At 44.7% G+C, this 16,986-nt stretch overlaps 1 protein-coding gene across 9 annotated transcripts in view; it reads right to left on the reverse strand.

Moving 5' to 3' along the window:
• Positions 1-16,986, reverse strand: part of TSPAN5 (tetraspanin 5) — a 160,498-nt gene continuing 143,512 nt past the window's right edge. For 2 of the 9 annotated variants that reach the window (XR_013998398.1, XR_013998399.1), the window contains 6 exons: positions 12,613-12,783; positions 10,290-10,415; positions 8,429-8,476; positions 8,216-8,332; positions 3,762-3,936; positions 1-2,396 (listed from right to left, as the gene is read on the reverse strand). Coding sequence is in view for 3 of the 9 variants with exons in the window: in XM_081131551.1 (XP_080987677.1) it covers positions 5,771-5,836; positions 8,216-8,476; positions 10,290-10,415; positions 12,613-12,783 (624 nt within the window). In the remaining 6 variants the exon portion in view is untranslated. Of the gene's footprint in view, positions 2,397-3,668; positions 5,837-8,215; positions 8,477-10,289; positions 10,416-12,612; positions 12,784-16,986 lie in introns of those variants that run through there. The other 7 variants (XR_013998397.1, XR_013998395.1, XR_013998396.1 and 4 more) reach the window with 7 other exon arrangements.

Below are 16,986 nucleotides of genomic sequence, written 5' to 3' on the forward strand. Positions count from 1 at the left end.
AATATAGCTCTTTTATTGATGAGACTTTAATCACTCTAACAAGTTGCACTTCACGTCACGGAGTTCCAATAAACACAGACTGCAGCACCATCATTTTTAATCATAATGTAACAAAGCAGTCCTTATTTTAAAAATGTCCCACAAAAGGTGTCCAGACTGTTTTTAAGGGCTTAGAGCAGACACACAGAGTGCCCCCCACACCATGTTCAGGTGCACCCACTTGAATAAGTGGCGCATACACACTCCTTTCCTTCCAGCAAGAAGTGGCACACGGGGCTCCAAGCAGTCCTACCATTTCCAGCCTGAAAACCGGCAACAGGGGATCAAACTGTCTCAGCTTCCTCGGACTCCACAGCAAAGTACCACAGAGCAGGAGGGAGGCTTATACCAACCACAGAAATGTATCATCTCACAGTTCTGGAGGGTGAAGTCCAAAGTCCAGGTGTCAGCAGGGCTGGTTCCTTCTGGAGGCTCTGAGAGCAGGTGCCATGCCTCCCAGATTCTGTAGCTTGCTGGCGATCGTTGGTGCTCCATGGCTTGTAGATGTATCACTTGATCTCTGCTTTCCTTGTCACATGGTGTTCATTCTCCCTGTGTGCGCGTCAGTGTCCAAATTTCCCTTTTTTACAGGAACGCTGGTTATACTGGATATCACTTCATCTAATTACATTTGCAACAACCCTATTTCCAAATATGGCCACATTCTGAGGTATTAGGGTTAGGAATGCAACACATGGATTTCTGGAAGATGCGATTCAACCCATAACAGATTCCTAAAACACAAGTTAGAGTTCAGTGATTCAGACCACCCAACACCAAACTAGTCTTCACCACCGTCTCAACCAAGGTTGCAAATTCTCAGGTCGAAGCAAACTCCATCCAGGTGACCCGCATGGATGCTCTTAGAGGAAACAGACGGAATGTTCTATTCACTGTTTCAGAAGAGTGGCCTGCCTGGCAGATTGGCAGTTTTAGGTCATCCCCATCTCTCCCGTAAACTGTGTGGGGGTCCAGGCAGGAGGGCAGTGCCCTTTAAAGCCCTGGCAGCAAGACCAGGATGTTGATGGCAAAGGGAGTTAAACACCCTGCTCCCCAACTCTCTAAAACAAGCTCTGGCATTTTCCAGAGTGTGCAAAAGGAATAAAGTGCCTACCCGCCCTGAGCACACAACATACAGCTGTATAGCCTTCAAGTTTCTGCAAAGTGGGAACACCTCTCAGCAGAGATTGGGTGAGCCCTGCAGCAACTCGTCCAGCTTGTCCGTTGTTTTACATGATCGCCACTAGAGGGCAGGCCATTAAAATGTTCTGTTCAGTTGCTCTGCAAAAGCAAAATCCAATACGTGATAAACTCCAGATATGAAAGGTTGCCTTTCTCCCACATATAATGCAACTACACATTCAATAAAGGGCAACAACATGGGAAGCGCTATCTTGGGAAGCACTACCTTGTTTGCACGCTGCCGTTTTCAGAGTATGTTAATAGAGCGTAAAGCCCATGAACCCACCTCTCTTCCTGCAGGTTTTCCTGGCTGGGAGTTCCTAGTAGGGGAGAGAGAAACTGCCCCGGCCCACGCAGGTCCTGAGGAGTGTGGGTGGGTTAGTGGATATCAGGCTAGGAAAACTCAGCTCCCTCATTGGCGCCCAGCTTACGAGAGAACTACTCAGCATGAACACTCCAAAGGAAAGCTGCTATCTAAATCCTTCAAGAAGTCCTAAAATCTGTAACTTTACAAACTCTACCTTTCTCACAAACTCTTCCAAAAAGAAAGGCTCAGGTAAGCCCAAAGATGGCTTTGGCCCTCTCTTTGGAGTTCAGCTTCTCTCCTCTGCCCCCTAGCCCCACCCGGATACACGCGCCTTGTCTGTTGTCCTGGATAGATTTCTGTCCATTTTCTCTGTCACCACGATAAAGCCTAGTGAGTTCCTACTTCCAGGCAAACACTACATCCTCCTTCTAATTCCAGGACTAGGCTTCTCCCTCCTGAGAGGGCAGCACCTAGAAACAGCCCACGGCCTCACTGTAGAGCGCTGGCCATGGAACCCCGTTGGCCAGTGCTCATGGAGAGGTTCCCAGCTCTTCCTCGCAGGTCTAAACAGGGTTTCCCTAGAGAAGCGGGGCTTCGTGGAATAAATGACCGAGAGAGCTGGGAGGGCCAGCCAGGTCCCCGGCGCCAGCTCCTCATTGTTCAGCCACCGGCTTCCCAGGGCTGCGGTCCAAGGCAGCCGGAAACAGGGCCTGAGAGGAGCTCCAGGAAACTCAGAACTGCTCCATTTCTGCCCACACCAGCGCGGGGCATGAATGAGAAAACATTCTGCATAAGAAGGAAAAGCCAAGAGACACTTTTCAGAATCCCTTTGACAGAAGAATGACTGGGACCTGCGGCAGGAAGAAAGCTGAAAGAAAAGTAGAGGTTAATTCCTTGGTAGAAAGAACAAAGATAATTTTTCCCCCAAGTGTTTCATAACGCAAAATTCTATATTAATTCCTGTGTCCATTTTTTAAAATACCATAAAGTATTTTTAAATCCTAGAAGCAATGATGTTCGTGGTAACCGGTCAAACAGTAGAGATATAGAGAAGTTGAACAATCCTCCTCCAAGTCTACCTTTTAAACACAGAAGAAACTTCCTGCAAGTTCTGAATTCTGCAGGCAGCATCCTTTTACTTCTGAGCCGCAATATTTCTCCTTCCCAGGCCTAGACTTTGCCGAGATCAAGGAGCACAAATTACCTCATGTACATAAGACGATCTCCCCAGCACGGCTAAGAAAACTCCAGAAATATGGATTGCTGATCTCCCATTACCACTGATAAATTTCCCTAAAGTCAGAATAACATTTTTGGTCTCAACTATCCAGGGGAATGAGACAAAATGTTTCTCAAACAAGTCTTGGCACAGTGTCAGGGTCTGAAAATATCATATGAACCTTAAAATTTTTTCATTTAATCTCTGAAGAAAATCTTTAACAGTTCTAAAGACAGAAGTCTTCTTCTGCAGTGATAATTCAAAATAAAAGTTCATCTAAGTTGGTATTGCTCAAATGGGTTAAGACTTCTGCTCTAAGAAACTACTAGAAATTATTTTCCTAGAAAAAAGGTTGTGAATATTATCAAGATTTACCTAGGCCCATGAGTCCTAATTCTCATTGTGCATTAAATTTTCAATGGGATCTTCTTAAAAATAAAGGCTCTATAAAAAAGAAAAAAGAATTTTATATATATGCTCTGGCCTCCCCAGTACAGAATTGCTAGGGGCAAGGCCTGATGATCTGTATTCTACATGGTCTCTGGGAGACTGTGACCAGCAGACAACGAGGAACAGATTTCCTACATACCCAGCTCTTCCGTCTCATTGGTCGGCATCCAGTAGCACAAGGAAACCTTTTCCTCCTAATCCCAAAATGTTCCCTCCCTTTCTCCCGTAGAGATTGTGCTTCCAAAAACGGCAACAGTGCCACCTGGGAACTGGTCAGAACAGCACATTCTCAACCTCCCCCCACCCCAGAACTACTACATCAGAAATTCTGGGGATGGGGCCAGCACAGTTATCTGTGTTTCAACAAGCCATCCCGTGATTCTGACGCATGCTGCTGAAGTTTGGGAACCACTGGATTCGAGCATTTTGCCATTTCAAGAGAGAAAAAAAGAAGAAAGACATAACTCCATGGAAGGCAGAACCAAGTTTATTAATGACGGCCTTTATTACAACCACTCTCGAGTGTAAAAAATAAAGGGTGACTCATTAAAATTGAAAACTCACTTGGACTTCCATTTGGCCTTTCACTGGATGTGCCGAAGGGTGGGAATCTTGCCTGGTTCTGAATCAACTGGTCAGATGGAGTTCACTGGAGAATGAGGTCATAAACATAAAAGACAAGAGTGCCAACCAGAGAGCTCAAGTCTTCTCCGTGTTGGACGACATGACAGAAGGACAGCTGTGGTGGGGCAGAGATGAGATAAAATAATCTTACAGCTGGAGTACGGAATGAACATCTCTAACTACACAGACACAAAGACACACCCATGCAGAGTCATACACACCCAAACTCTGGAGACCAGATTTTCAAAGAACTGCTGTCCTTTCTCTGAGCCGAAGGACACAGTCATCAGCCTCAGCGATGCACCGTGGGGCTGAGATAGGAAACCTTGCTGAATTTCCACAAAGTATGCTAGCTGGCTGCCCACATGTGTTGGCAAATGTGTCACCACCATGAAACATGCCTGTGGTTTTCCCAGCGTTCCGCAGACTAATACCAGCTCCCCCAGGAGAACGGCATGCATCCTGGTAGACAACAGTTGGATTACAATCTGGGGGAAAAACTCGTCCCTCCCACTTAGAGTCAGGGCAGGGGTGGGTGGCAGCCCCTGGAGGTGGTTTTCCACCTGTGACACAGAACCCTTGCCTGTCAGTGTTCTCCGCTCCAAAGTATTTGTGCTTTGTCACCATCCTGACGGTTAGTCTGCACTAAGAGAACAGAAGGAGCTCCACCCACACACTCTCTACTTTCTTTTTTTCATAAAAGAAAACTAAAACCAGAAGAAGAAAAAAAAACCCCACTAGAAGCCTTCTGATTGTGTCAACATTGTTTTGGGACGGGGTTTAATTCCACTCAAACACAAAGAGAGGCCGGATGCGGAAGAGGTCACTGACGACCAATATGATTGAAGGATTGTTGAGTCCATGGAAGCATCTGCCACAGCCCAGCTGGTCCCTTCCCAGCCAGGGAGGACTCGCCATACCTCTCAAGGCCATGACCCTATCAAATAAGTGTTGAATCAAACCACATCTATAAATGTTGTAGGAAATATGGCAGAAAGAGAAGCTCGTGGCTTCAGGTCATGCGGGGAGATTACACACAAAAAATTAATATTCAAGCTTGTAAAAAAAACACTTTAAAATTTAAGAGAAACTGTAGCTTTTGGGAGACCGGAAACAGAAAAAAAAGCAAAAAAAAAAAAGCCAAAGTCCCAGAGTTTCCAAAGAATCCAACACCTAATTTGGTGGGTTGAGGTGAGGGAATATTTAACTAATACCTCATTATTAACCTCATTTCCTCCTTAGTTTCATTGATAAATAAAGCTCAGGCCTACTTAGAAAAAAAGAGCTGTCCTGCTAAAATTCAGCATCGCAGAGTGTCCCCATGTTGTGGCTCAGTGCACACGAAATACACTTATCAGGAGACCAAATCCTCCCACGCATGTTGCTTGCTGAATGCAATCACAAAAGCTGACCCAAAGACAAGCTGTTTTCTTCTTGGGATGAGAGTTGTCACAGTTCCTTGAAATGTGCAGTGTAGGGGTGCAACCCCCCAGCCCTCACAGGTAAAGGGCTGAGTTTTAGGAAAGATGCACTTCTTCAGGCCTTGAACAGGCGGCGGTCCCTTCCTGGTGTGAGGAAGAGCAAAGCTGCCTCTTGCAGCTACTACACAGGTGGAGAGCGAGACTGTTCCCCACATTCAAGTACATCTGGGCCCCCCTCCCTCCTTTTTCTTTTTTTGGTAAGTATCCAACCATCCATAAATTCATGGCTACAGTAGAGATTCATGGTGCAATGACTTTCATACTGGTTATTTTTTTTTTAATTCTGTCAGTAAGCAGCATTTCTCAGTTTTACCCCCCAAAACAAGTTCTTGGCAGCTCCATCAGGTGGGACTGCAGGACGCCTCTGTGACTGGGGTCCGTGCAGGGTGGATTCGGCTGGGCACGCTGGAGGGTCCGGAAGGCTGCATCTGTCCAGTGTCTCACAGCAGCTGTGGCAGGGGCTCTGCTCTACCAGCTAGCCCTGACAGCTTCAATGTCGCTAACCAAATTCTGAGCCAGACATATCCCAAAAATCTGAGAAAGGAAGAGAGAATCAAACAGTGAAATCCTGAACTTCATCAGGCTTTTTCATGGCCAATGAACCCCATTTTTCTTAACTTTGATCTTTTAAATTGAGATATAGTTCATATACTGTAAAATCGGTCCCTTTAAAATGCATAATTCAGTGGTTTGTAGTATATTCATAAGGATGTGCAACTATGACACTATCTGATTCCAAAACATTTCATCACCCCAAAAAGAAACTACCCATTAGCAGTTATTTCCATTACTCCAATCTCCACAGTCTTGGAAACCACTAATCTACTTTCTATCTCTATGGATTTGCCTATTCTGGGCATTTCATATAAATGGAATCATATAACATGTGGCTTTTTGTGTCAGTCTGCTTTCACATAGCAAAGTGTATTCAAGGTTCAACCATGTTGCAGCATGTAATTCAATCCTTTTGATGGGTTGAATAATATTCCACTATCTGGATAAACCACATTTTGTTTATCCATTCATCAGGTGATGGACATACATAGTGTTTCCACTTTTTTGGCTGTTATGAATAGTACTTCTATGAACATCTGTATACAAGTGTTTGGGTGAACATATGTTTTCAATACTCTTGAGTACATACCTCAGAATAGAATTGCTGGGTCATATGGTAACTGTTTAATTTTCTGAGGAATTGCCAAAATGTTTTCCACAGAAGTTGCATCATTTTCATTCCCTTCAGCAATATATGAGGGTTCCAGTTCCTCCACATCTTGGACAGCTCTTGTTATTATCTTCCTTTTTAATTACAGCTCACCCCTGAGCAACTTGGGAGGTTAGGTGTGCTGAGATCCCGCACAGTTGAAAATCCGCATATAACTAGAGTCAGTTCTCCACATACTCAGATTCCCAATCATGGAGTTTAACCTTGTATAACTCAAGTCAGATGAACTACATAGGTCAACTGAACTGTGGTCAACTGAAAAAAAATTTGCTTATGAATGGACCCCCCCCCCCAATCCAAACCCATGTTGTTGGAGGGTCAACTGTATATCCATCCTAATGCGTGTGAAGTGGTAGATACCTCATTGTGGTTGCAATTCGAAATTTCCCTAACAACGAATGATGATTATCATCTTTTCATGTGTTTACTGGCTATTTGTATCTTTTTTGGAGACAGGTCCACTCAAATTCTTTGCTCACCTTTAAATTGGGTCTGTCTTTTTAATTGCTGAGTTGCTCTTTGTATATTCTAGATACTTGATCCGTATCAGATATGATGATTTGCAAATATGTTCTCCCATTCTGTGGGCTGTCATTTCATTTTCTTGGTAATATTTTCAGCACAGAAGTTTTCAATTTTGAAGAAGTCCAATTAACCTACTATTTCTTTGGTTGCTTGTGCTTCTAGTGTCATGTCTAAGAAAACACTGCCTACTCCTCAGTAATAAAGAGTTAGATCTATACTTTCTCCTCAGAGTTTTATAGTTTTAGCTCTTACATTCTGGTCTTTGGTCTATTTTGAGTTAATTTTTGTATATGGTGTGAGGTAGGAGTTCAAATTCATTCTTTTGCATATAGATATTCAGTTGGTCCAGCATCATTTGTTGAAAAGCCTATTATTTCCCCAGTGAATGGTCTTGGTTCTCTTGTCAAAAATCAACTGACCATAGATGCATGGGTTTATTTCTGGGCTTTCTATTCTGTTCCATTAATCTATATGTCCAGCCTTAAGCCAGTATGCACCATCTTGATTACTGTAGCTTTGAAGTAAGCTTGGAGCTTTGAAATAAGTCTGGAATTGGGAAGTGTGAATTCTCCAACTTTGTTCTTTTTCAAGTTTGTTTTGCTATTCTGGGTCCCTTGCATTTCCATATGAATTTTAGGATCAACTTATCCATTTTTGAAAGGAGAAAAAAAAAAAAAGGCAGTTGAAATTTTGATAGAGATTGCACTGAATCTGTTGGTCTTCTTTCTTTCAACCACTGGGCCCCATTTGTGCTCAAAGAAAAGGACCACATCTCCACATGATGAAAAACCCTAGCTCTTGGGTCTGCCCAGGAGGAAACGCAGGCACTCCTTTCCTACTTTTGATCATTTCTGTCTGCCCAGCGGTCACACGCAGTATTACTGAGCCCATGGAAATGCTGGAATGTCAGCAGGCAACTACTGACCCAATCAATTTCTCCATCTTCAAAAGGAAAGGTTTCCTAAAAATATTTTAGGATATAGTAGCATCTAAAATCAGAGCTTTAATAAAATACACACCAACTTATTTAGGTCTGCTCCCCAGCCCCTCCGATTGTGTCTTCAACACTGTGTCATTAGGTGATTGAGCAAAGCTCCTGTCCTGGAGAGGGCTCTCCCAGGGAACTGGTTCCCTGTGACATACAGGGAGGAGCCTTGTCTTACCTGCAGCAATGCAATGCCTATGAATACACCGGCCACGATGGTTAAGTTGTCCTGCAACCATTTCTCAAACTGGGGCACGCAGCCTTTCGTGTAGATCACAATCTGCTGGTCGACCTCCTTCACAAGGGGAGAGGAGAGCACAGCGTCACCACGCAAGTTCAAAAGCTCCTCCAACACCCTGCGTGCTAAGCGAGAAGACGAGATTCCACTTACTGGTTTTTGCCTGGCATCATAGCCACACTGAGTGTTGATGACGTCTTCCTGGTGGAGAGAGAACAGAGCAGTGAATTCCCGCCGGTTAGAAAGCCCACGGAGGAGTGAGCAGAATCCCCAGTAAACGGCGGTGATGAAATGTGTATGGGGGCCTGCAGATGGACCAGGCACCTCATCATCCCACGTGATTATTAGAACAACCCTCAGAAGTAGGTGTTAAATTATGCCCTCTCTTCCAAAAGAGGAAAACCGAGGCTCAGGAAATATCAGAAAGTAGAGCAAGCCCATTATGTGGGAGGTACGAGACTCAGAGCTGACGGTTTCAATAAGCTTATGGGGTTCAGGGAGATGGAGACAGGTAAAAACCACGGTTAAAGGGCACAATGACTATCTTCTTTTTTTGGTTTCTACTTTTTAATCTATATATTTCTGTATTATTTAAGTGGTTTTTCAGTGGAAATACATGACTTCCTTAAAAACCAAACAACGCCCTAATCACATATCACATGGACAGATGTTCCAACATCTGACATGTGTGATCAGAAATGTGGGTTCCCCTCTTTCAGGTTTGTTTATTTTTTCTCCCTCTGCAGGGTATGGGTGGGATTTATTAGCCTAGCATTTATGGAATGAGATCTCTCTACTCAGAGGATCTGTAGTTGAAAGGGGAGGCGCGGTGCCTTCTGAGAGCCTTCGGAGTTGGTCTGATGGAAGGCCCCGGCGGGGCGGGAACTGGGGAGGAGCACGGTGTGTGGCTGCCTGCCAGCGGAGGCTGCCCGAGTGGGCACCCTGGGCTCTGTGCTGGGCACTCTTGCCTTTGGCCTCCTCAGAGGAAAGGGGGAAACAAACCAGCGGGAAGGGTTAGCTGTCCTGGGAGATCCCAGAGCAGGGAGCCCAGTGCTTACTGATTCTCTCTCCTCAGACCAAGAGTCACAGCCCAGGCTGACTCCCTGATGAGCAGCCTGCAGAGAACTTCTGCTTCTCCACCCCAAGACCACAGCCCTTTTAAGAGTCTCACACTCTCTACTTTCGGGGTAAATGGCCACTGAACTCATCAGCGCCCTCTCGGATCTGCTTGATGGGGGAAGGGCAGCTCTGAGGGTGGATACTTGGGGACTACAGGCCAAAGAGAGGCTAAAAAGTCCAGAAGGGACAATGTAGGACAACTGATATTTGTCATTCTAACACTCAATTCTGGCTTTTAACTAACAATAAGGAGTTGGATTTTAAGTCATTCTATATAGGAGGCACATACTTGGATCCAAAACAATATACTCAAGTCTGTAAACCATGTATATAAAATAAACTGCAATTAACTAGGCATTACAACTGAGAGGCTGGGCAGCTGCAGTCTTCCCACAAAGCACTGTAGCCCTATCTCGTCTCAAACTCTTCTGTTCCAATGTGTCCCCCAGAACTAAGTCAGGAAGGAAAGGGTTACAAACCCCAAACCAACGCAGAGAACCAACCCTCAGGTAAGCCTGTCTTCCTCATAAAAGAGGAACCACCGGCTGCCTGGGTCTGAAGCTCAGCGCCAACACTAGCAACGTGAGCTTGGGATAGTACTTAAACTCCATGGGCCTTGATTTCCCCTAAAAAGGGAAGATAATGTTTTTATTTGCCAGCAGGAATGTTCCAAACTTAAATGTGCCAAGGCTCAGAATAGGAACCAGTGTGTACTGCTAAAGTAACGCCAGCGATTATTACTCCTACTGGGAAGAACCAAGCACTAGAACCCCTGCAGGAGCCACAGTCAGGACTACGCAGGTAAGAGGTTCCAAGAAAAAAATCACTCTGCCTGCCCCACACGCCGTCCTGTGTGACGCGCGAGCAGGCCCACAGTTTGCGGGCATTCACTTACTGCGGGATCTTTAGTGCAGCAGGAGAAAGGCACACCACATCTCTCCCGACTTGCATTGGAATCTGTGCAATTGAAGTAAATATTTAGGTTCCAATCATCAGCTCCAAAAGCCCCACAGCACTGCCACTAGAGCAAACAGGAGAGAATTAGAACATCTGGACTTGGAGGCCACCGGGCGCCTGTACCCACACCCGCCCAAATGCCCCACAACCAGCTTTGCCAACTCTAACCTTCTCTTACGCCTCAGAATCTACTTTTAAACAAAACTGAACCTAAACAGCCCCTGTAAATGCTTCCAAAATAATTAAGGCTGAAGGTTTGTAAGGATGGCTCGTGATTTAAAAGATCGATGAGACCTATGGTGTTAGGTGGGGCAAGGGCAGGCCAGGAGTTTACGGCAGGGCTAGGTCTGAACATCATCAGTTTGGTTGGAGTACGTGTGGGAACATTCTAGAAGGATAAGACACTAACCAGTAGTGTCTGAAGGAGGCAAATGGAGTTGTGGATGGGATAGCTAGGGACTTCCTTTTTTATAGTTTTGAGCTCTATACCTTAATGGTTTTTCAAAATCCGTTTTATTGAGGTTATCACTGACATACAGTAAACTGCATATATTTAAAGTGTACAATTTTATAATTTTTGACATATGTGTACACTGTGAAACCATTACCACAATCAAAATCATGAACACATCCACTACCCCCCAAAGTTTTAGAGGCTTCCTCTTCATTATATCTGTTATTACTCTGAATTTGTTTTAAACAAGGGCAGGTATTTACATTTTCAACTTGAAAAATCCAATCATCTAATTAAAACATAATAAAACAAGCTGTTCAATTCTGTGAGTCATAAGCGGGGCCTGACTCAGAGGCTGTTAGTCCCATGTCACTCCCCTGGGCTGGACTAGCTCCACTTCTCCCAGTTAAATAAACAACAAGCCTTGACCATTTTAAGGCTTCCAGGACCAACAGCTACTTAGAGACATTAAACTCCACGAGAGAGAAAAATCACATGAAACGACAGCATTTCCACATAAAGCAGGCAGCATTTCAAGAGAACGTGCACACGCATGTTCGTCTGGCCCATCTGGTCCTCTGCGGGCTCGAGCAGTGCTTCGGGAAGTCTGCCTGCAGAGCGCCATCAGATTTGTCATGTAAACTAGGCAGCACTAATACTCGGCAAGGCGTGACCTTGCATCCATTATGACCTAACAGAACAGTGAAGTCTGCTGAGGGGATGAAACAGGGCTTAATTTCACACCTGAGCACAGCTCACTCCAGGGCAGTCCTTGCTGCCACGGAACAAAACCAACACAACTCGGCTCCCGGCTCTGTTCTGAGCGCCTAATGTTTGTGTGGGGGGGGGGGGGGAGGTCCTCCAGGAAGAGTGCTGACATAGCCTTCTCCCTTTATCCAAGGGGACCCCAGCTCATCCTGCCCTATACATTAATTCCATGGACACCACCGTCCAGGCCTGCTCTGTTTATCCAGTTTTTTCAGTGTATGCAAATAAAGACCTATCAGTTTGTAGGACAATAACACCTTGAGCCTATTATAAAACCATGCGCATCTTATTAGAGTGTCATAATATGTCCATGAGTTAAACTGTAGCTTTTATTATTTCCATTTAACTGCTGGGGAAAGAGGTCAAGGTCCTATTAGCCCAAGGTCACTTAGCTAATCAGATCTGAGCACCAGATCTGTATCTTCTGAGCCCGTTTATACCATTTTGCATTTTGCATCAAACAGGGATTGTGCTATATCATCCGCATTGCAGGGGCCACCACTATACAGATTCTTCATTTATTAGAGGCCACCAGGGCTTAGAACTTTCTCAACTTTCGGTTTAAACCATATGTGCTATAATACTGGATGGGTATATGTCAGGAACTTGTGAACAAGTATTGATGAGTATATTATTCTAAGCTGTGAAGTGTGGAGACTGACCAAAAATGGGCAAGGAAAACAAGAAAGAATCCATATTTAATACCAAATTTAATGTTAAACCAATAGCAAAACAATATTCTTTAAATGTCGACAGCAAAGGGCAACTTTAGAACCTTCTTGCTCAAGAGTTTTCTTCTTTGTTCCTTCTCGGTAAAAATTAAGATATGTGAAAATAGGATATTTCCATTTAGGGCACAAATCATGTAAGTCATAGAACAAGTCAGAAACTAATAAATAGACAAGCAAACAAACCAAAAACCATGAAGACAAGTCAGAGGTGGGTTCCAGCGGGCAGATGCAGAAGCCAAGAGGATGCTCTTTGGGGTCATCCTTCCCAGAAGGCTTTCAACTTAAAAATAAACCAAATTTAAACTTACATATTCCTGGGTGAAGTCTATGAGATTCTGCAAATCAATGTCATCCCTGTACGCTCTGATGTTGTTGTTTATAAAGAAATACAGCTGGTCTTTGATCCAGTCTTTGAAAACAAATGCTAGAACGCCGGCAGTGAGCTCCAGGAAGAAAATGATTCCCAGGAACACAGAAAACTAAGACAAAAGACACATACACAGAGAACAGTTATAAGGGCTATTTTGATCATATACTGTTGAATGGTTCCTTCTAAAAAGGCTGGTAATTACATTGGGTTGTTACACATGTCCAAAATGGATAACCTTCAGTTTCTTAAGATTCATTAATAAAATATTACACTCTAAGAAAGGATTTTGAAAAACCATTTTATAATCACATGTTGGGGCGCTGGTGGCTCCATTTGGCAATTAACCAACAAAGCTCATAAGCAAACATGATAATAGGAATTTCTCATTAGACCCACATTAAGGCCTAATGAATTTCTCCTGATTAATGTGCTGCCAGACGCTGAGCAGTGACCCATCCCTACTTCTACTGAGCTTCTGTAACATTAAAAAATAAATTACCCCAATATTTTAAGATCACCTGTCATTTGCTACTGTGGCCTTGATCCTGTATGCAATCTATTCCTTTTATGGATTCAGACACTGCTTTAATTCCCCCTGCACCTGCTAAACGGGGTAAAACAGCAGACACGTTTATCTTGCATGAAGAGATCAAAGAGGAAGTGGGGGGTAACTATAACATGAAAATAATTTCCCATTAAGAAAACAAAACAAAACCATCGGATTGAGGACCTTCCTTTGTGAACCACCGGTCTCGGAATATTTTAAATAACACCAACATACAGCCACTGGGAGGCTTCTGGCTAATGTAGACAGCAAGTTTAAAAAGGTGAGAGACCATGGGTAATGCGGTAAAGCCCAGAAAACTGGAGAAAATTCCCTTCCAGCTAGAACCCTCAGAAGAGCCTCACCTTAGTCATATCAACATACTATTCACACCCACCGTTCTTTCCACTTCCTCCAACCTCCACATTCTTACCCTTTTCAAATTCTTTTGTTCAAACAAGATTATGAGAAATGAGGCTGTGAAGGACCAGAGTAGAAACTGCAAGCAAACTTCTGGTGACAAGGACAGAAAGGGTGACACTGGGGCCACACCTGCTCAGCAGAGCTCCTGAAGGCTGCCGGACAGTGGGTGGCTCAAGAGGCAGATGGGACAAAGCTGCTGCAGTCTCTCCATTCCACAAGCAGACATCAGGCAGCCAACCAAGAGAATGCTGTGTTGGAGGAGGGGCGCCAAGGAAACTACACACTTAAAAAAAGACTAAAAATGTTTATTCATTTAGCAAACCTATACTGAATGAACTGGAACCGATCAAGCCCCGAGCTGGGTGGGGTTTGCATAAAGATTAGTAGACCATACCCTGCCTCCAAAGAGCTCAGAGTTACAGGATGGGGGAGGGCAGTGAGGTGGGGCCATTTCACATTAGATGTCAGTATATCTGACAGTGTTTATCCAGGGTGCCCAGTGCCATTCTGGGAGCGTGGGCATGAGGGGAGGGGTGGAAGGAAAAAATAAGTGCCTGGCAAAGTCTAGGACGCTAAAGTTTAGGCCCCAAGTCTAGGCCCTCCAGCTCAGCCCCTCAGGTTCCACAGAGCTCCTGGTTGTCTGCCCTTGATGAGTTCACTGGCAACAGAATTGAATGAGTTTCATTATCATCAGTGGTACCAATAATTTCAAAGTGAGCTTTCCTCAATCTAGAAAAAGGGACAGGAAAAAATCACTTTTGCTCCTGCATCTCGGCCACCGACATGCCATCCAGCCTGAGGAAGACCCAGAAACTTCTGGGCCACGTGAGCCACAGCCACGGCCGCATGGGCAAGCACAGGAAGCACCTGGGAGACCGAGGGAATGCTGGTGGCTTGCATCATCACGGGATCAACTCTGACAACTACCGCCCAGGTTACTGTGGGAAAGTGGCTATGAGGACGACCACTTACAGAGGAACCAGAGCTTGTGCCCAACTGTCAACCTTGATAAACTGTGGACCTTGGTCAGTGATCAGACCCGGGTAAATGCTGCCAAAAACAAGACTGGAGCTGCTCCTACCCCTGACTGATGTGGTGTGATGGGACTACTACAAAGTCCTGGGGAAGAGAAAGTTCCCAAAGCAGCCTGTCACCGTGAAGGCAAAGTTCTTCAGCAAAGAGCTGAGAAGATGAGGGTGTTGGGGGGCCTGTGTCCTGGTAGCTTGAAGCCACACGGAAGGAAGTTCATTAAAATGTCCACCAGTGAAAAAAAAATCTTATCACTTTTACTCAGTGCCTACCCTATAGCATAGCAAAAAATAATCCCCCTCCCTTTATTAGGTACCATTCTACATGACAGTCATGACACTACAGAAATGAGACAATCATAGCTGCCTCATATGTGTGCACACCCCCCAAGTCTATGAGCCAATTTCCCCATTTCCACAGGTGCAGAGATGGACTCATGGGCTTCGTTCTAGGGCCTCAGTCAACAAGGAAGCTCCATCTCTATTCACAGTACCTTAGCTCTTGGATTTTCCCTCAGCAATTCTCCTGGCCTTACAGCATCAGCTTGTTGAGGCTGTTTGGAATGATGTTCACACTGACTTCTTACTTATTTCAAAGACTATTCTAGGCCAGTTTTTATTGCATGTATTAAATGGAGAAAGGGCCTATTTAAATATTCCTCAAGACTTAAAAAGGCCAGGAAACAACACAATTCTCTTTATTTCCAACATGGGACTTTATAAATTAAGGTGGTGATTTACAGAAATATATATATTTATACCTATTGAAGTTAGCTCTAGTATCTTCATCTATTAAAATAATAAAGGCACTACCCTTATAAACCAATATGATTCAAGTGAATCACATAAAAGGTGATCCCACATTTGGAGGCATGGAGGCAAAAACTGATAAAATAGTGGCAACCGGTGAGGATGATGAGGCCCAAAAATGCCTACAGAAAAGCTGAGTGAGGTGAGCTCAAGCTTTAGAAATATCTCATTCCAAGAGGACTGGCAGGTTGGCAGGTTGCAATCAGGGACAAAACTTTCATGGGGCTCCACAGGTCTTTGACTAGGTGAGGAATGGGGGGGGGGGGGGAGAGTGAGAGTGTGTGTGTGTGTGTGTTTGAGTGTGTGTGTATGTGTGTGTGTGTGTAAAACAAATGGAGATTTGGGAAACTAGCTACCCCTACCAGAGACCTATGTATACAGAACAGAGACCCAACGGCTCATTAAATTGCACATAGGACCAAGTATCCCTTGGTTTTCCCTACTGGCATGAGTCATGTGAGCTTCAGGTGAAAGCCTCCAGCACCTTGCCTGGGCCAGGGCTGCCCAAATTGGAAGCGGCCGGCCCTGCATAGACAGTGAGTGGGCGGTGAGTCTGCTTTTCTTAGGGATGTTCAAGAAAAAACACCAGAGGGAGATATGGCAGGCGTGCTAGGTAGGGAGAGAATCACATTCTGCGTGGCCACTGGGACTGGTTCTGGTCTATGCTCTTATTTTAAATGAAAATGGTCCTCAACGATGTTGCATCACTAAAGGTTGAGAATCATTCTAAAAACAGGTGATTATTACGCTGATACTGCCCTCTAGAAATCCCACCATCTTCCCTCATCACAGGAGGGTGGGGTTTTATTTCCATTCTTTTTCTGTTTTTGGAAAGGGGAGTAGATGCTGCTGTATAGAAGGCAGTGATACGGCCGCCGCCGAATGGGGACTGACGGGCACCTCTGGGCTACACTCACGAGCCCATTTCACACGCACACGTACACATAGGCCATTTCTCCTTTGGAAGGAATCTCCAAGGGAAAGCCTCCCACTTGCCGTTCTCCACTTTCACTCTTCATACCTACCCCGCCCCCTGGGAAAACTCCCCTCCCAAATATGTTCATGCTAACAGTGATCACACCAAACATTCTGCAAGGGACCTAAAATTATGCTGATCATAAAAAGGAAGACTTTGCCTTTTACTGTTTCTCCATATTCACCAAAACCCACTGCTTAACAGATTTAATCTGGACAGGCCACAGCCACTGTGCTTTCGTCTGGTTTCTCTAAACCAGGGGCAGGGAACGTATCGTCCGTGGGCCGTATGCGGCCCTCGAAATCATTTGGTCTGACTCTGCCAAGGCCTCACCAAAGAGAAGCAGTTCCAGCCATCACATTAGGGGTGAGTTAATTAAATGTTTGACCAAACAGAGCAGGCTCATTTTTAAGTTGATAATTTTATATGGCCCGTGAACAAAGTCGTGATATACGTGTACAAAACCTCCATGGATAACAGGGGGTCAGGATGGTACATTTATCCTTAAGGAGGCATGGGCAGGGGGTGGAA

Source organism: Miniopterus schreibersii (assembly GCF_964146895.1).
Source record: "Miniopterus schreibersii genome assembly, chromosome: 1".
Lineage (NCBI taxonomy): Eukaryota > Metazoa > Chordata > Mammalia > Chiroptera > Miniopteridae > Miniopterus > Miniopterus schreibersii.